The following is a 19,229-nucleotide window of genomic DNA, read 5'->3' on the forward strand; positions in this document are numbered from 1 at the left end:
ATTTATTGGCTTAGCTTGTTTTCACCGACACTTCCATACGGGACGGGAAGGTGTGTATGTGCCTGTGGATGGGAGGACCGGGTAGAAGAAGGTCCTTCAGCCAAGCGCAGAGCGAGCCACGCTGCCGCCTGGCGCAGTTGCCAGGACAGCGCGGCCGGAGCAGCAACAGCAGAAGCAGCACCGGTTGCGAGAGCAAGTGACGCATTGCAGGTACAAAACAGCCAATCAGAAGCTAGCTCAACGACAATCGGCGTACCCCTTCCCGCCGCGGTGCTCCTCCGCGCCGCAAAGTAGCGCCTCCCAGGCGCGATTCTACCGGCCTTCTAACGGCTTGCCTGGCAAAGAAGCCCACTTACGTCATCCGTTCCCCTGCTCCCCTTTATCTCTTGCTTGGTCTGCCAAGTGACTGTGGTGAAAGGGGGTCTCCCGGAGAGTCCGAGGGGGGGCGAGGGGGGAAAACTGGCCGGGACTCGTTCTCTATGTTCCGTTATCTGGCGTGAGGCGGAGGGATCTGGCGGAGGGAGGTGTTTATGAGGAGCTGGGGGCAGAGGCGGAGAATTAGTCCGAGCGGAGTGAGCGAGCCGAGTGGTTGTGTGGACGCTTCTTGGAAACCCGTAGCCCTTGCAGCATGGTGAGTGCGTAGCCGAGCTGCCGGTGGGGAAAAGATGCTGAAGCCGGTTGACTAGAGAGGGGACCTTCCCTCCCTGACACCCTCGAGGAGCCGACTTCGCCAGACGGATGGCGCAAAAGAGGCCAGGGGGCCCCTGTGGCGGTTATGTCGCAGGTGTCCCCCGCTCGGGATCTCCCGGGTTTCCTCTGAGTCTGGGGGGACCGCTGCGGGGCTTGGCTGGGGAGGCTCGATCGGGGGGAGGGGAGTGCGTGACGGTGTGGTCCGTCGGGGAGAGCGTGCGGGCGCGCAGCTGCTAACTGCTCGAAAGGTCAGCCCCGGGGGCCCGGATTCAAACCGCCAACGGCCACCACCGAGCGCGGGCGCCAGGAAGCGCCTTTGTCCGCCCGGCCGCCATGCGTCGAGGGTGGGGGAGGGTGGGAGGGGAGCGCGGGGCCCTGGGGCGAGCGGGCGCCGTTAGCCGGCATCCCCGCGAGGAGAGGCGAGCCGGGCCGGGGGCGAGCTGTGTGGGTCGAGCCCGTGCGGGGAGCAGCCGTGGGGGGCGGGGGTGGGGACGGGCGCGCGGAACCTGGAGCCGCCGCCCGGCTCGGCTCGCGCCCCAGCTGCTGCGCTGGCACCTGCAGGACTGCGGAGGTCTGGGCGGCCCGCGGCGCTGCGGGGATGGACGGGGGAGGGGGGCCCTGCAGCTTTCCCCCATCCCCCCCCCACCCCGCCCGCAGTGCTGCTTGTTCTACTCCATCTGGTGCTGTTTTCCAGCACCAGACGATGTTTTAATTTTTTATTTATTTATTTTTTTTTAGTATTTTACTATTTTTTAGTTTATCGACGAAGAAAACAAGCTTTTTGCCCGAAGTCGGGCGCCCTCTCCAAATAACACAGCTCGTAAAGCAAAAGCAACCAACTTCAGTTAGGGGCTCCAAGGCGTTTTCCGCCTACAGCCAAAGCAAGCTGGTGAAAGTGTTAAAGTAGCAATTAAGGGCGAGTCGCTAAATTCTTGAGTGCTCAGGTGCACTCCTGTTCACCTCGACCACACGCGGCGTTCCTTGAAAACGACTGGTGTTTCGGTGTCGAAGTTGCCGTCCGATCTTAGTTCTTTTCTACGGTAATACAGTACAAGAGTATACAGGAAAGCAGGCGATTTTAGAAAGGATTTAAAAAAATAATACTGGAACCTCCTGTTTCCTGTAAAAAAAAATTTAATGAGGGTGATAATTTGCAATACTTATTTTACTCCCTCTGCCAAGTGGTTACAGCAATGGGTGTGTCCAGGAGGCAAGGTGACATCTTAAACACTAGTTGGGGATTCCTGCCAACTGAAACCTCCAGCCTGTTTGGGTGTGGGGAGAGTTCACCTTGGAGAGAGCTAGCACTCATTTAAGTTTGGTGAATTCTTTGTGTTTTGATATATAACTTCTGAATTTTATATGCTGACTGAGTTTGTTCTCAAAGGTGAAATAGGATATAAATTATAGGCATGTAATCGACACTCCGAATTGTAATTTTACTTAAGTTAGCAAGATATAATCTAAAATTTTATTGGAAGATTATAATTTATATCTTACACTGGTCCTTTTCTTCAGTAAGTTTTTAATAGTTAAATGCATTGAGGGTTTCTGTTAACAACTGTTCTGGTTACTTCATCATTTATAAGACATAGATTCTGAGGACCCTGATAAAGAGAAAAAATATCCTATTGGGACAGTGTATATAGAATTGGTTACAAAACTCTTGAGTTACACGTAGTTAATGTATTTTTATTGAAATTTTTTTATTGGAAGGAATATTTTATTGAGGTCAGGGTGATAAAAGATGTGAAGAGGTAGAAAATATTTTGAGTGTATTTAAGTTGTTCCACTAAGCTGAAAATAGAAGAATTTGTTTTGGCTCCATTATAATATAGAAATGTCTAACTTCAGCTAGAATTTAGGATTTCAGTAAAGATCCTGTTTTTTGTGAAGTTAGTTCCATAGGTTTCTCTTTTAGTGCCATCTGTCAGAATAAAGACCTTTTCCTACAGAAATAGACTGGTTTTGATGTCAGGTAATAAATAATTCCTATAATTGAAGAAAATAATATATGAAGCGTTTGTTGTGTACATGAGTAGAATTTGAGGAAATGAACAGAATGAAGATGCAGCATTTGTCTTCACTTTAAAGTCCATGGAATCATAAATTTATTCAGATAATTATGCCAGATTTTTTTTTTTAAATTTTAAATCACTTCAGCCTTTTTGAGTGCTATTTAGAACGTGTACCACTGCATTGAGTTCAGGTGACTTTATAATGCAGACGGGTTTCCTGATACAGATCTACACTGGTGACCCAAAATGCAGGATCTAGTTCAGTAGGTTGGGGTGGGACCTGAAAGTATATTGGAAATCTCTGGAACGACAAGAACAGCAGGAGGGATTACATCAGTGGTTGCAGAAGTAAGAGAGTTAGGACCAGAGAGTCATCTCTCTGGTGAATAGTCTTCACGTTATTGAGATAAACACATGCTAATGAGCTGGTATTTTCCCAAAAGTCTAATTTTGGTTCTAAGAAAATGGCACTCTCCATAGACGGAAGAGAAGTTGGAAAAATTGAGTGCTAGGTAGTTTTAAACTCTTGATTTTAGGAGTAAAATTTAAGAGGAATAAAAATTCTAGAACTTATTGGTAAAGTTTATGCTAAAACCTTAAAGTCAAGAAAGAAGACTTTTCATGAAACCTTGGAAGCAAAGTTGAGAGGTTTTCAAGTTGTCTGAAAAACTTAGTTTCTGTGTGCCTGATTCATTCCATGAGGTGATGTTTGTGCCGGGTCCTAAGATTATGTTTGCTAGGAGACAGGGAGAACCGAACTGGACCGTTTTGGGGCATTAAATTCTGAGTTTGTAAGCCAACTTAAGACTCTTAGAAGATTGTCTTTAGTGTCTTTTGATCCAACATATTGCAAATGAAATCCATGTTGTCACTGGCTGCTTTCCTGCACTAATTCATAGGGTACATTCCTTCCGATTTCCACACATTACAGTGCCTGCTACACAGTTAAGCTTAACATTTTTAGGCTTAAAATAATTTCAGTTGGTTTCACGTGCCTCGTTTTATTGTAGGGTGCTGCTTGTGCCTTTTGGTTTCAGTTTGTGCAAGTAGATTTTCTTTGCTTCAAGTTAATGTGGAGCACAGTGAGTTTAGCTGTAAAGACTTTGTATGACCATGCTTGAAATTGTAAGCTGTTTGCTTAGTTTATATAGAGTGATAGCTAATCATTAGCTCCAGGGTTGTTGGTGTAGATGACATTCCCTATGAGAGGTTGAGTCATGTCCACAGCAAGAAATGGGTGCTCAAGGATTGGAACTTAGACAGGGAAAATACATTTATCTTAGGACCTTGTCCACTTGAACATAATTGATGATATTTCAATTTTAGGTCAACTAACTCCTTGACCCCCCGCCCCCTCTTTTTTTTCTCTCCTTAATACTAGGAACTGAACCCAGGACCTAACATGTTTGGCAAACACTGTAGTGATGAGCCTACATCCCTAGCCCTTTTTTGCTTTGTTTTTTCAAAGAGAAATAAATTAATTTAAATTTATATTGTGCTTAAATTGAATGTTGCTTTTTAAATTAAGATCTTGCTGAGTATCTTGGACTGGCCTTCGACTAATGACCATGGTGCCATGATGAATCAAATCAAAATTGTTGAGGAAGAAAATTATCTTTTGGATTCCCTTTCAAATCCTTATGCTGTTCACTAGAGAAATATGTGAGGTCATTCCATATAAAGGTTCAGCCCTTCCCCAGGGATCTGTTCACTTAAAACATGAGGGAGCAGGCTGTTTTTCTTTCCTTAACAAGATAATGGAGTAATCATAGTACATTTAACCCCATGTTAGTAGGGATTTTTATTTTTTATTCACCACCACCACCACCACCAGGCAGTGTCTCACCACATTGCTCTTGCTGTCCTGGAACTTTCTATGTAGACTGGGCTGGCCTGGACTCAGAGATAGAGTACAAGCATCTCAAGCAGTGAGAGTCATGTGAGCCATTGACTGGCTTCTTGGTGGGATTTTAAATTAGCAGTAGTTTGGCAGTGCTGCTCAGGACCACATACCAGGTGTTAGATGTGTGCACAGATGAGCAGTAGAGTATTTACAGGTGGAGGCTGTAACAAGAAGCCTGTGTATTTTGTTTAGAATCTCTGCACTTGCCTGCCAGTCAGGGGAGTAGTAAAAGTGGTGGTGCTTCTCACCCCTCTGCTCCGTTAGGTGTGGGAAATCACTTTTGTGTCAGGGTGTTGTGTTTAACCATTTGTGGTAGTGACTTTTCAGTTTGACATTTCTTAAGTCATTGAATGGCAATCCTTAATAATTTGATATTTAAAAGCTGCCATAGGAGGTTAGTTTAAATTTGGGTAGTCTATGCTAGATGGTGGCACACGCCTTTAATCCCAGGACCCTGGAGGCAGAGACAGGTGGGTTTCTTAAATTCGAGGCCAGCCTGATCTACTGAGCTAGTTCCAGGACACCCAGGGATACACAAAGAAACCCTGTCTCCCATCCCACCCAAAGGGTAGTCTAATTGAAAAAGGAAACTGGTTTTGTAGGATTTTTATTGTTTAAAATAAGAATGCTAAATGTTCTAATATTTCTAGATATATTTTTATGTTTAAATTTTTAAGTTTCAAATCATTCTGAGGTATTTGGCATAATCTTGGAGTCAGACTTGTTTAGCTATGAATATAAAACCAATGTGCACACATTGTGCCTACCCATTGTGTTCTAGGGATCATTGAACATCATGAACCTTGAAAGACTTAAAACTTGTTGCTGTAGTTGCTAATTTACATACTTGTAAGTCATTAACCCACCTTTCTGATCTCTTGGTAGGCTGACCAACTGACTGAAGAGCAGATTGCAGGTAAGAAATACCCTGGTGAATTACATCCTTTGGGGCTTATTATAAATTGAATAACAAAACTCAAGATACCTTGATATATGTCATGAATGGTGATAAATTGAATGTATTATAAATGCAGTAATTAGCCCTGCTTTGTTAGTTGTGACTATAAGTGTACGTGTGTGTGTGTGTGTGTAGAGAGAGAATGAGAATAGATACCAGCTGCTAGTGGTGGGTTTTCTTACTTTTATTTTTTGTGTTGTTTACTGTCACCCAACAGGCATGGAAACTTTAAGTCAGTTACCATAGAAAGGGGGGCAAGTGGTGTATATACAGTAACTAAATTACATTGAAATATACAGTCAGAAAAATGAACATTGAATTTACACTGACTTTAAATTAGTTGGTATTTTACATTTGGGTTAAATACAGATTAGACAGGCCCTAATCTCTACAAGACTGGTTCTCCAAAACCTAAAACTTGAGTGCTAACATTAATAAAAGATTGTGCATTCTACCTCATCCGCAGATGGGTTGTGGTCAGAATGACAAGACACTGTATAAAAAGGGACTTCTAGTGTATAAAGGTGTATGTGACACAGGAAATACTTTGCAATTGGAAACATTTCTGGTCCCAAGCATTTCAGATAACACAATATTCAGTCTGTATTAGAGATTGGTGAGTAACTGTTTCCCTAGAGAAACACTTAACAAATGTCACTAGTATTCTGGTTCCTTTTCAGATTTTATAACTCTTAGCTTTTACAAATGCCACTGTAGTCATTTGAATTTTGGCTTTAAAAGCCTGACACCTATTGAGATTAACCTTTTGGAGGAAGTAAATGAATTTAATGCATACAACCCGTTGTCTTTATGCTGTACTATTTAACTGGTTTTATTCTTATTTTGAGATGACTGGCTAATTCTGAAATGTTGTGAAAGTTTGCCAGTTGTGTTCTTTCTTTCTCTGTTTCTGAAAACAAGGTCGGTCCTGTTAGGAAGAATTGGCTGGACTTGAACTCATTTAATTCTGCCTCTTGAATGCAGGGATTATCGGCATCGCCACTGTGCTTGGCCTCATAAGATTTGTAGCTAATCTAACTGTTTCAGTGTTCCCAATAATTCAGCAGCAGTTTGCTTTCTCCCTCTGGTGCTGGGGACCGAGCCTAGGGCCTTCTGCCTGCCAGTGAAGTGCTCTAGCACTGAATTACATCCTAGCACTTGGGTTTTTGAGACAGTTTAACTGTATCATTCAGATTGGTCTCTAGCATCCTGTGACCCTTTACCTTCCCCTCCTGAATGCTCCTAAGTTCATTCTTTTGAGTTGGTTTTATTGAGGAACTAAAATTTAAAATTTTATGAAGATAAATCCAGGAGCAGGTGGACTGACTGACTGGTTTTTACAGCCCAGTGCCTACCATATGCCTAAGTACTACATGGTTTTTGAAAGGATAAATTTTATTCTCCAAGACGTGTGACACCAGGATACAGAGCACACTGCCTACAACCCCAGTGAGGCCCTTCCTCAAGTTCACCGCTGCTTTAGAGGCACGGTTGTGGTTTTTGTTTTTCTCATAACTGGTAGATTACTGGTAGACAATAATATTTTGGAGTCTTAAGTCACTTGTCCTTCCAGAAAGAAATGTTGACCAGATGGGGACATATAATGAAACATTGTATGAACAATTGAAGCTATTTTAATCCTCATACTGTAATAGTCAATACTACAGATTTAGTTAGAAATTCTAACAGTAAATAACTTGGTCTAGAGAAAAAGCGACTTGTTCAGGTGAAGTAGTTACTCAAGTAAGTGTATATTGCTTTATTAAAGAATACCCCGTCGTAGTATGACATAATAACGAGTTAATTTTGTTACAACTCTGCACTTTATTGTTTGACATTTGAAAGACTGGTAGGAAAGGTACTTTTTTAAAAAAATGAAATCTACCTCAGTCTTAGACTTTCAAGGTCCAGATTTGATTAAAATAACTTTCTTATCCAATTTATAGTAGTAGTTAACATAATGATAAAGGTGCACTATAGAAGATATTTATGACAGTATTTTTACTGCATGCTAACATTTTAACTCCTGGATCTGTATTTCTTATCATTAATGGGAATTAACACTTATAATAAAAGGCATCTATGAATGTACAGATTGTGCTAGTTTTTGAAGATCAAGTGAACTATAAAAGCAGATGGGATATAAAGTGTATATTTTGAGATATATCTTAAAGGAGTTGTTCATATCTCTGAGTCTTTGGCATAAAAATAAGAGTCTTGGGGCTGGAGAGAGATGGCTCAGTGATTAAGCGCACTGGCAGCTCTTCCACAGAGGACCTGGATTTAATTCCTAGCACTCACATTGCAACAACTGTCTGTAACCACAGTTCTAGGGGATCCAACACCCTCACACAGACATGAATGTGGGGGGAAAAAAAACTAATGCACAGAAAATTTTTTTTTAAAGCTTTCAAATATTAACAGCAAAAGGTGGTGGCAGCAGCACACCCCTTTAATCACAACACTCAGGAGCCAGAGGCAGATGGATCTCTAGTGTTGTTAGCCTGGTTTCTAGAGCGAGTTCTAGGACAGCCAGAGCTACACAGAAAAACCCTATCTAGAAAAAAAACAAAAGAATGGAGAGCCTTTAATGTATGACTATAAATTTGGCCTTTAAATAATGTCCTTACTTCTTTTATTGTATTTGTAAACAGGTATAGCATGAATAATTTTGTTTGAGACAAGGCCCAGACTGGTCTCTCGTTCGTAATTCTTCTGCCCCAGCCTCCCCAGTGCTGGGATTATAGGTACACACCACTGTGGACTGTTTTATGGATGTTTTAAATCTTTGAGATTTAGAATACCTAAACTTAAGCTATCTGTTTCCTACAATTTAGCTTAGTTAAACCATATAGCAATAGCTTGGTTGTTCCATCTTAAACACTGGGAATTTATGTACTTACTGATTTTCATAGCCAGATGTATGTAGAAAATGTAATGTAAATAAATACATAATTCTAAATACTGAACCCTTTAATAATTTAGTAGGTGATAGTCTGTGCCTACACTGATTATTTGTGAAAAGGCACTTAGAACTTTAAAAAGTATGTAAATTTAGTGAATTAGTCTTTACCAAATCCTGTTTGTAGGTAGGGAATACCTTGATTTGTTTAGTAATTAGGTTGATCTAGGTTGGTGTTGTGTACAATTATTCAATTATTGCAGTCAATTTCTAAGTTCTGATTGATAGTAGATGGGTTCTTCAGGAAATAAGTAATATTTAAATGAACTAGAACTGTCTATGCTTGGAAAGACTCACTAGAGTACAAAGAAGTCAGCAATGCCTAATCTAAATAAGAAGTTGAACAATTTTTCTATGCTAAAGAAAGTAACATGCCTTTCCAAAAAGGTAATAGTATCTGGTAATGGTGGGTAATTTTCAGAAAAGAACCCAATTAAGTGTTTTAATAGTACAAGCAAAAGATGTGTGGAACTTTGAACCAAAATACTAGTTAGAGAAGAGAAAAAAGAACGAGTAGCATTTAATACAACTTGTTTATAGGCTTCAATTGAAGCGACTTCCCTGGAGTTGCTGAGGATTATAGAGAGAATTTATTTATTACATATCTTGCTTGAGGTTAGCCAAGGGGAAGCTGTATTATTGGGCAGTCAGAAAGGTGAGTTAGATGGAGGTCTTCGCTGTAAGTGGAAATAGATGAAATGACCAGGGAGTAAAAGGATAAGCATTTGACCATAAAATGAGACAAAAACCTGAGCCTTGTTAATGTAGGGTGGGAAAAAAAATCAAAATGCTCTTCTGGAAACCAAGAGAGTTTGAACTTTGACCTCTCATTTGGGTGAGTCGCATTAAGCTGGTTGAAGTTCAATGGGTGCATTTGTGCTGTAAGTACTAAAGTGAACGTGTGTGTCCGTGGACAGTCAGTGTCTAGAGATGATGTCAAGTAGAGTTGAAAGTACAAATCGGGACAGAAGTGGACAAGCATGGCACTGTGCCATCTCTTATACATGTCAGGTACACATCTTCATGGAGCAGAGTTTAATGTACTTAGAAAATACCTGATTTGTAGGGGAGTGGCTTTCTTAGTATCCATTGGTATGACCTTGGGAGTACTATATTTAAATTTATTAATTTCCCTACCAGAAGATAAAATTGCTCTTCCACATCTTTCCTGATATGTTTGATTTAGAAGGAACATAATTACAACTTCATGACCTTAAAGTCTTTGAATGAAGAATTTCACTTTTATAAGGTTGAAGTTTTCTATTCAAAATTGGCCTCTGTTCTCTATAGTACTCCACTTAGATTGGAGTGGACTTTAATAGCTTGATTGGCTCATTTTTTTCATAATTTTTTATTTTGTATGCATTGGTGTTTGGCCTGCCTGTATGTCTGTAAGGGTGTCAGGTTTCCTGGAACTGGAGTTACAGACAGTTGTGAGTTGCCATGTGGGTGCTGAGAATTGAACCTGGGTCCTGGAAGAACAGGCAGGGCTCTTACCCGCTGAGCCATCTCCCCAGCCCCAGTCAACTCATTACTAACATTGTTGGATGGTAGGCCTTTCTTGCTGCTAGAAAACTGACCCAGTTCATTGTTTTAGATGTTCTTGCTTTGAATTTAAAGAGAAAATGATTATAAAATTTGAAATTTTATATTCATGAACATGTATGTCAGTGGACAAAGTGGAGATGTAGGTGTGTCTAGAGATGAAATTAGAAAGTATAAATTGGGGCAGAGATAGACAGGCATTGATACCACTTTTTAAACACTTTGTTGATTTTAGACGTAGCTTTAACCTTTGAAGTGACCTAAACATCTGTCTGTATTATTGAATTTCCTGAGGTAGCTCAATGTGAACACACTGGGATTAAAAGCATGCGTGACCACCACCTGATGAATTAGTACATCTTATGGGGAAGTATCTTTTTTTAATCTGCATGTTTGGATTTTTTGATCTTTCTGACAGAATTCAAAGAAGCCTTTTCACTATTTGACAAGGACGGTGATGGGACTATAACAACAAAGGAGCTGGGGACTGTGATGAGGTCTCTTGGGCAGAACCCCACAGAAGCAGAGCTACAGGACATGATTAATGAAGTAGATGCAGATGGTAAGTCTTTAGTTTAGGGGGTGTGGAAGGTGCATTGCAGGGGTGTTTACATTCTAGTTCATGCTTGTACAAATGATTTTCAGGTAATGGCACAATTGACTTCCCTGAATTTTTGACAATGATGGCAAGAAAAATGAAAGATACAGACAGTGAAGAGGAAATTAGAGAAGCATTCCGTGTGTTTGATAAGGTAAAGTTCAAGGAATGAATGTGGAGAGAATGAAATGGAGCTAATGGGACCTACATGTATTCTTTTCTGATGGTTTAAACCAACAGAAGTGTCAGGCTCTTAAGAAATGAGTGTGAATTTGGGTTTCCAAGTCATGACTCTCCTTGCAAAGGATACATTATGTGCCTTTGGAATATAGGGACATCCTTCTTAATGACATTTATAGACCAACCAAGTGTGGATTCTCTTCACTTTATGTGAATAGTCTACCTTCCCCCACCCTCAAATAGGGTTTCTCTGTAGTCCTGACTGTCCTGGAACTCGCTTTGTAGATCAGGCTGGCCTTGAACTCACAAAGATCCACCTGCCTTTGCCTTCTGAATGCTGGGATTAAAGGCATGCACCACTACCACCCCCAATTTATGTGATTTTTTTTTTCGAAGATGAAATCATTGGTTAATACTGCAATTCAAATATCACTCACTCAGACATTTATTCCTACGTTTTTGTAGGACGGCAATGGCTATATCAGTGCAGCAGAGCTTCGCCACGTGATGACAAACCTTGGAGAGAAGCTGACAGATGAAGAGGTGGATGAAATGATCAGGGAAGCAGATATTGATGGTGACGGGCAGGTAAACTATGAAGGTGAGTCACAGTTGCTGCCTTAGTCCATACTTCAGATTGCTGGAGGGGTTACATAGCTAAAAGTCAGTAATCTTTACCTCCTAAAATTTGGGTGCTAAAATAGTTTTCACTAAATTTATATCATTTAAAATACTTGCCAACAAGACTATATCACTCACCTAAGAACTCAGAATGTCAGTTCTACACCTGCACCTAGGAAATTGACTGGAACTGGAAAGTTTCAAATTTTACTGTGGATTCCCTAAAATAAAATTAATAGACTTTGTATCTGACTAGATTCTTTTTTTCTTTCTGACTCCTGTCTGAAACTGTTTGAATTCAAAAGTATCTTAGGCCACTTGGAACTTGAGGATGCCCATTTTAGGGAATGCAGCTTTAGACATGGACTCTAGGGAATTAAACTTACATTTCACTTTTTCACTTGTATTTTTCATAACAGTTGTAAGTATAGCATAAAATGTAACTTTATAAAAGTTACAGTATTGACTGCTAACTCAGCAGATACAAAATTCAGGTCTAAACTAAGCCAAGGTTCTCTCATCCTGTACATTCTGGACAAGCATTCCACCAGTGAGTTCTGTCCACAGGCCTAATGTTAATTGTTACATGTTTAAGGATCCCAAATACAGTGATTTATGAAGTTCCAACTTTTGGCCACAAACTGCCTTTCTTGTTTCTGTGTAAATTCAAGAAAAGGAATAGAAAATGCAGAGTTTAGTAATTAGGATTGCTTATGTCCTTTTGTCTTTGACTCATAATTTTGTGTTTCTTATTTTTTTCAGAGTTTGTACAAATGATGACAGCAAAGTGAAGACATTGTACAGAATGTGTTAAATTTCTTGTACAAAATTGTTTATTTGCCTTTTCTTTGTTTGTAACTTATCTGTAAAAGGTTTCCCCCTACTGTCAAAAAATATGCATGTATAGTAATTAGGATTTCATTCCTCCATGTTTTCTTCCCTTATCTTCTGTCATTGTCCTTAAACCTTATTTTAGAAAATTGATCAAGTAACATGTTGCATGTGGCTTACTCTGGATATATCCAAGCCCTTCTGCACATCTAAACTTAGATGGAGTTGGTCAAATGAGGGAACATCTGGGTTATGCCTTTTTAAAGTAGTTTTTAGGAACTGTCAGCATGTTATTGTTGAAGTGTGGAGTTGTAACTCTGCGTGGACTGTGGACAGTCAACAATATGTTCTTCAAAGTTGCACTATTGCAAAACGGGTGTTTTATCCAGGTACTCGTACACTATTTTTTTGTACTGCTGGTATTGTACCAGAAACATTTTCTTTTATTGTTACTTGCTTTTTAAACTTTGTTTAGCCACTTAAAATCTGCTTATGGCACAATTTGCCTCAAATCCATTCCAAGTTGTATATTTGTTTTCCAATAAAAAAATTACAATTTACCCAATTGTTGCTCTGAATCTGAGTGATTTAATGCCTGTTGGTGTAATAATTCTGGGACAACTGTGTAATTCATCTGTCTTTTGAGATGGATTCTTGCTAGGAACTGCCTGTCTGCCTTGCTCTTAGAAAGATTATGGCCTGGCGTGGTGGCACCTTCTTTAATTCCAGCACTTGGGAGGCAGAGGCAGGTGGTGGGTCTAAGAGTTCAGGGGCCAGCGTGGTCTACACAGTAAGTTCCAAGCCAGCCCAGACTCCACAGTGAGACTTGTTTCCAAGAAGAAAAAAAGAAAACCCTTTTGTAAGGAATTGGTATATGCACATATTTAGTGTTTACCATCTTTTTTAATTTAAAATTTTTGGGTTTGTGTGAATGTTTTTTGCCTGTATTTATATGCACCGTGTGTGCCTACTGCCCTCAGCCCCAGAACTAGAGTCACAGATGGTTGTGCACCACCATGTGGGTGATGGGAACCAAACCTGGGTCTTCTGCCAGAGCAGCAAGTGCTCTTAACTGCTGAACCAGCCTTTCACATAGCTTCACATAGCTGCAGCTTTGTCAGTAGCTAGTGGGAGGACACTGATCACCTTTGTTTCTTAGTTGTCAGTATGCTCTTTAACCAGAGAAGCTTCAGCTGTGATTGCTTATCTGCTCACAACATGGTCTACCAAAAGGGTCTAAGATAGGCAGCTAACTAAACTGCTTTAGGTTTTGCTTGCTTTCTCTGTAATTAAGCTCAAGATGTGGTTTATCAAGGTTTTTCTTGTTCTAACTGCCTTTTAAATACCTAATTCCATAGCAAACCAGAGCAAAGATTGAAACACTGAGTGCAGTTTGTACCTGCTTATTGTGGCCCAGAGGTTTTGGGACTGCCCCAGAGGGTGGGGCATCTTTTTACACAGTGGGGTTACTGCCTCATGCTCTAGAGGGAGGGAGGGAAGTTAGACCCTGCTGACTGCTGATCCTGTTGTCAGGTGTGAGAGCTTTGTAGAAATAGGTATTCACTTGTGAGTCTTCATTGGGCAGTAGAGTCGAGCCTCCTATTTCTGCCTGGAGCATACTTTCTGAGGTGTTAAACGGTGTTGATACCACCTAATGATTTTCAGGTCTGTTATCTGAGTTCCAGCTAACTGACCTGTGAGATGCCATCGTGGTTTCTATCTAACCTTTGGAAAATGGCTAACACTCTTTCAGCATAGTCTCTGGCCTTTTGGCTAAAGCGCTCAGCCAGTGTTAGTTAGCAGCTGCTGCTGGAAAGTGAGAACCAGCAATTAATTCTGGGATTTCTCCAGGTAACAGTCTGGAAGCTCAAATTAATACCAAGATACAGATCAAGAATAAGGTTAAAGGGAGATTACCGTGTGCCCGCGTGTGCGTGTGTGTGTGTGTGTGTGTGTGTGTGTGTAAAAGTGCGTGCGCACGCTCACACTAGCTGGACTCAGACTTAGCCTTTGCCTTCTCAGGGTTGAAATTACAAGCAGGTGTGTACCACCATTTCTGGTGTTTCCCCAGTGCTGGGAATCGGTTCTATGGAGCTACAACCCTAGCCCACTTGTTCCCTAGTTTTTACTAGATTTGTGTTACAGACTGCAGAAGACAGAAAAGAGGTATTCTGATTTTCTGAAGGATATTCATGTATAGAACAGATTGTTTCTGTGATCTCAACTGTTCAAATCTTTGGAACTACTTTGTAAGCAATCACATTTGAACCCAAGGCTATGATTTTAAACTCTTTCCAAGTCTCTACCATGCTACTGGTTTTAGTTTAGCAGGATTATGGTAGTAGTTAATTCTTTAATGCTATATGTAGTGTGTTTGCTCTCAGATTTTTTCCAGTAAAGCACTTTAAAAAGGAGTAGCAGGCGTGACTGCCTCACTTGCATGCAGTACCTGTGGGAGCCAAAAGATGTCAGGTGCCCTGGAGCTGAAGTTAACAGTTTCTGCACCGTGGGTGCTGGGAACCAAACGTGGGCCATCTGCAAGAGCAGCAAGTGCTTTAATAGTGAGCTGACTCTGAGGTTCGGGAAGTCACTTCTGTGTCAGGATGTTTTCTTTAACCATTTATAGTAGTGGTTTTTCAATTTGACATTCTTAAATTCATTGAATGGCAGTTTTTCGTAGTTGCCATGGGAGGCTAGTTTAAATTTGGGTTGGTCTAACTGAAAAAAAGAAAACTGGTTATATTGGATGTTGTGGCTTAGAATAACAACCCTACCAGAAAGGCAATTATCGTATGTACTCACTCATAAGTGGTTTTTAACCATAAAACAAAGAAATCCAGCCTATAAATCACAATCCCAGAGAACCTAGACAACAATGAGGACCCTAAGAGAGACATGCATGGATCTACTCTACATGGGAAGTAGAAAAAAATAAGACCTCCTGAGTAAATTGGGAGCATGGGAGAGGGTTGAAGGGGAGGAGAGCAGAGAAACGTGTATAGCTCAATAAAATCAATTAAAAAAAACCTAAACTCTGTGTGTGTGTGTGTGTGTGTGTGTGTGTGTGTGTGTGTGTGTGTGTGTGTGTGTTTCCAGGCAGGGTTTCTCCACGTCGCTTTAGAGCCTGTCCTGGACCTCGCTCTGTAGTCTAGGCTGACCTTAAACTCACAGTGAGCTGCCTGCCTCGTCCTCTGCATCCCAAGTGCTGAGATTAAAGTGCCACCATCTCCAGCCCAGATATATTTTTAATTGTATATATGTTCTTAGGTTTTTTAAAGTTACTTTCAAAACATTCTGAGGTATTTGGCTTAACTTGGAGTTAATTTCATTAACCTTCAGAGTTGAAGATATCTTTGCTAAGAAGTTTTAGAAAAACAGCATTTTTGGTAGTCTGATGGATAACAGGCATTGTTGGGCACTGAACATCCTGTGGTTCTGGATTGAAACCTATTGTTAGCAGCTTGAGCGGTGGCTCAGTGTCTAAGAGCGCCTAATGCTCTGCTCTAGTGCCAGAGGACTCAGATTCGAGTTCCGTTTGATGCTCCGATATGTGATCGTTATCAGTCATCGGAATAAATAAATAAAACCTATTGTTAACCAGGGAAGAACTCATGGTCCTATATACAATGGCAGTTGGTTTGTTTCTCCTTTTCAGACTGCATCAAACACCCCAGGCTCCTCCACCTCCACCTTGAAGTTCTGTCTCCTGTCTCTGCCTCCCAAGCACTCCCCATACCCTGGCTATGTGGTGCTGGAGGTAGCTGCAGGGCTGGTGCATGCTACCAAGTACTCTCCAAGTGAAGTTCCGCCCGGCCCCAGCGATTTTTTCTTACCTAGGTTGTTTGTTTTATGGGTAAAAGTCCTTGAAATCATTGACCCACGGTGTTTCTATTTTTGAGGCAAACTGCTCTTTCATCTGAGTGTTCTCTTCACTTAAACACCTCGTGTGTGTTTCTAGACTTCTCTGTACCTCATATTCTTTAGTCTCTAGGGTCTCAGTCCCTAGTCTACTGAGCCAGTTTTACAGGCTCAGCCGAAATAAGAAAGTGAAATGAACACGAGGTGGACTTGATTAACCTGTTACATCTGAGAACTTAGATTTATTTCCATCTTAACCGTGTAATTTCCATTCATTTTGAACTTGGTTTCTGGTTCTTTTAAAGAATAGTAAATTGAGAGGCCAAGTGTGGTAGTGACATGTCTATAACCTTGGCCCTGGGAGAAGTGGAGGCCTGGACTGCAGGAGACTGAAAAGAATCCAGCATTTTGGAGAAATAGATGAACTAGTTTCTCCAGGCAGCCAGCAGAGTTGCTGAGGAGCTGGGCCTGGCCTGCTGTGTAACAGGTAAACTTCTCCGGCCACAGGGGCCTGTGAGCTAGATCCCAGAACCCACACGGCAATGGAAGGAGAGACTGGATGTCACATAGGTGTCACCACACGTGCTGTGGACTCAATGCTATGCACACACACACAGAAAAGCAAATCTTAAAACTGGCCAAGTTTTTCTTGGTTCCTGTCCTTGGATTGAAGTTAATTTTTTATTTTAAAATCACAAGATGTTTCAGGAACATTATTTTTTTAAAATTTCTTTTATGCAGTGGGTGTTTTTCCTCCATGTATGTCTGTGTATACTGGTGCTCTGGGAGGCCATACACCCTAGAACTGGAGCTACAAACAGAAGCGAGCCACCTTGTGGGTGCTGGGAACTGAACCCAGTTACTCTGGAAGAGCAGCCAGTGCTCTTAACCACTGAGCCATGAACATCAAATTTTGAAAGGACCCACTGTTAAAATAAGTTGGTACTGAGATATAACTTATTTTATTTATTTATTTATTTTATTCTGTTTTAATGATACTGTTTTTATGTGTGTGCATGTGTAGCCCAGAATTTAAGTAGAGGTCCCAGGACAACTTTTGGGAGTCAGTTCTCTGCTCATCATGTGGTTCCTGGGGACAGGAAACTCAGATCAGCAGGCTTGGCAGCCTCAAGTACATTTCTCCCCCTCAGCGCTCTTCTGGCCCTGGGAATATTATTTTAGATCAGTCTATGTGTATTTTGACTGAATATATATATATGTGCACCACGTGTGTGCTTGGTTCCTGCAGGGTTCAGAGGGCAGCGGAACAGGAGTCACCAGGATGGCTGTGAGCTAGCATGTGAGTGTTGGGAACCCATCTTGGCTTCTCTGGAAAAGCAGCTAAGTGCCCTTAGCTGTGGAGCCCATTTCTCCAATGGAGTCCACTCACTCCTGAAAGTTGGTGATGGGAAACAGAAACCTCGAGGTGTTGAAGGATTTGAATTCTTTGGAGTCAGTGTGACGGTGTCACTAAGGATGCTTGGCAGCATTGCTGTGAGGGTTACCTGAAATGTAATAGATGTGAAGTCCCTGGAACACAGTAGGTCCTCCATAAAAGGAATAAAAGTTGGAAAGTCGTTTTAAAAACTAATCTTTCCGAGAAACCCTGTCTCAAAAAAAAATTTTTTTTTATAAAAAAAAAAAAATCTTTCTAGGTTAAGAAGTTACAGCCAAACAAGGCCCAGAGAGCAAAAGGCCTCCGGAAGAGATGGGTGGTCTGCTCTCATAGCTGGTGTTCAGGATGACCCCCACCCACCTCGGAAGTGGATGGTAAGGAAGAACTCTCATTTCAAAGCTAAATGCGCCTACCAGTTTCTCTTTCTAGGATGTGGGATTAGGGTAATTTGTGAGGGAGTGGTAGAAATTGTGGGTACCATCAGGAACCATCAGATGTGGGTAGGCCTGCCTATACACATATACCCACGAATCAGGGCAACTTCATAGTCCCCGACACTTTATGACACACACGTGACTGTCTCTAAGATGCCCACCGAGTCAGCTTCGCCCAGTGCATCACTTCCCTGTCCCCAACAGTGGAGGTGGACCTGCAGGACTCTGCACTGGTCTTTCACACGCACACGCGCAGACTCAGAAACGGCGGGTGGCAGGGGCTCCTAGCAACCGGCTAGCAGCCCAGGCCTGGGGAGAGAGGAGGTCGCAATGGACGAGCCAGCCACCGCTGCCATCAACCCCTCCGCAGTACCAATAGAAGACCTGGGACTCGGAGAGGCACTCCTCGCGACCTCGGTAGGACAGTCCGCCCCTTGCGGCCCCCACAGCCTGGTCTCACCGCGCCCCGGGCCTTTTCCACATCCCTACTCCCAGGCCTGTTCGCTGCTTAGTTCTTACTCTGCCCACACCTGATTTTCTTTGTTTTATTTGATTGTGATTTGATTTTTTTTTTTCTGCTTCCCTTACCTTCTTCCTCCATCTTCCCCCTCCCCGGTCTCCCCCCACCCAACCACTTGCTTCAGTAGAGCAATTAGATTTCCTGCCCTTTCGCGTCTGTTAAAGAATGAACTCTTTGGCAGTTCTATCAGATGTGTTCCACCCTGCCTCCCACCTGAATACTTTAAAAAGTAAATTTGGGTGAGGGTGTTTAGCCTATCACGTATTTTCTCCTTTAAAGTGAACTTAAAATGACCCACGGTCGGATTCTAGATCACTTGCCTGAGTCAGAGGGACAGTTCCTTTCTTCTGGACTGGTCCAGTTTCCATGCCACGCCACCCATCTCACTTCTCTGCTTTGGAGGAAGATGGGAGAAACCTGTTTAGACCTGCCTGAGAGCATTCTCTGACTGCAAAACGAGCAACTGAAAACCAGCAGGAATTTAATAAAAGAGCGTGCTGGGTGGGAAGAGGTTGGCTCAGATGTATAGCATGGCATATCAACTGTGGGGATTCAGATGTATAGCATGGTATATAACACCTTAGAAATCCTCTTGTCCTTTAGAGAAGCCCACGTTTCATACCAGCACTGTAGAACTTGGGAAGCTGTTTCAATAAGAAGTGAATTCCATCCATTATGTTTACCAGTTCATTTTGGTCCATTCTTGCATGAGATA

The 19,229-nt window shown here is 41.8% G+C and overlaps 2 protein-coding genes and 1 long non-coding RNA gene across 4 annotated transcripts in view; all 3 read left to right on the forward strand.

Moving 5' to 3' along the window:
* Positions 1-19,229, forward strand: part of LOC125388291 (uncharacterized) — a 334,710-nt gene that overhangs the window by 138,931 nt on the left and 176,550 nt on the right. The gene's annotated exons all lie outside the window — the stretch shown is intronic.
* On the forward strand, positions 494-12,871 carry Calm2 (calmodulin 2). The gene is made up of 6 exons (XM_087907289.1): positions 494-631; positions 5,497-5,527; positions 10,495-10,638; positions 10,722-10,828; positions 11,320-11,455; positions 12,238-12,871. The coding sequence occupies exons 1-6, from the start codon at positions 629-631 to the stop codon at positions 12,264-12,266; spliced, it is 450 nt and encodes a 149-aa protein (XP_087763415.1). The 5' UTR covers positions 494-628; the 3' UTR covers positions 12,267-12,871.
* The window catches only part of Stpg4 (sperm-tail PG-rich repeat containing 4), a 48,279-nt gene continuing 47,292 nt past the window's right edge, over positions 18,243-19,229 (forward strand). The window contains exon 1 of one of the 2 annotated variants that reach the window (XM_085690943.2): positions 18,243-18,411. In XM_085690943.2, the coding sequence (XP_085547069.1) occupies positions 18,325-18,411 (87 nt within the window). In that variant the 5' untranslated portion in view covers positions 18,243-18,324. The remainder of the gene's footprint in view (positions 18,412-19,229) is intronic. The other variant, XM_048416215.3, reaches the window with a different exon arrangement.

This window comes from Myodes glareolus, chromosome 6 (genome assembly GCF_982192425.1).
Source record: "Myodes glareolus chromosome 6, mMyoGla1.1, whole genome shotgun sequence".
In the NCBI taxonomy this organism is placed as follows: domain Eukaryota; kingdom Metazoa; phylum Chordata; class Mammalia; order Rodentia; family Cricetidae; genus Myodes; species Myodes glareolus.

Coding starts and splice junctions, on each gene's coding strand:
- Calm2 (XM_087907289.1), top strand. Junction 10,829..11,319: donor CATTCCGTGTGTTTGATAAG/GTAAAGTTCAAG, acceptor ACGTTTTTGTAG/GACGGCAATGGCTATATCAG. Junction 11,456..12,237: donor CGGGCAGGTAAACTATGAAG/GTGAGTCACAGT, acceptor TATTTTTTTCAG/AGTTTGTACAAATGATGACA.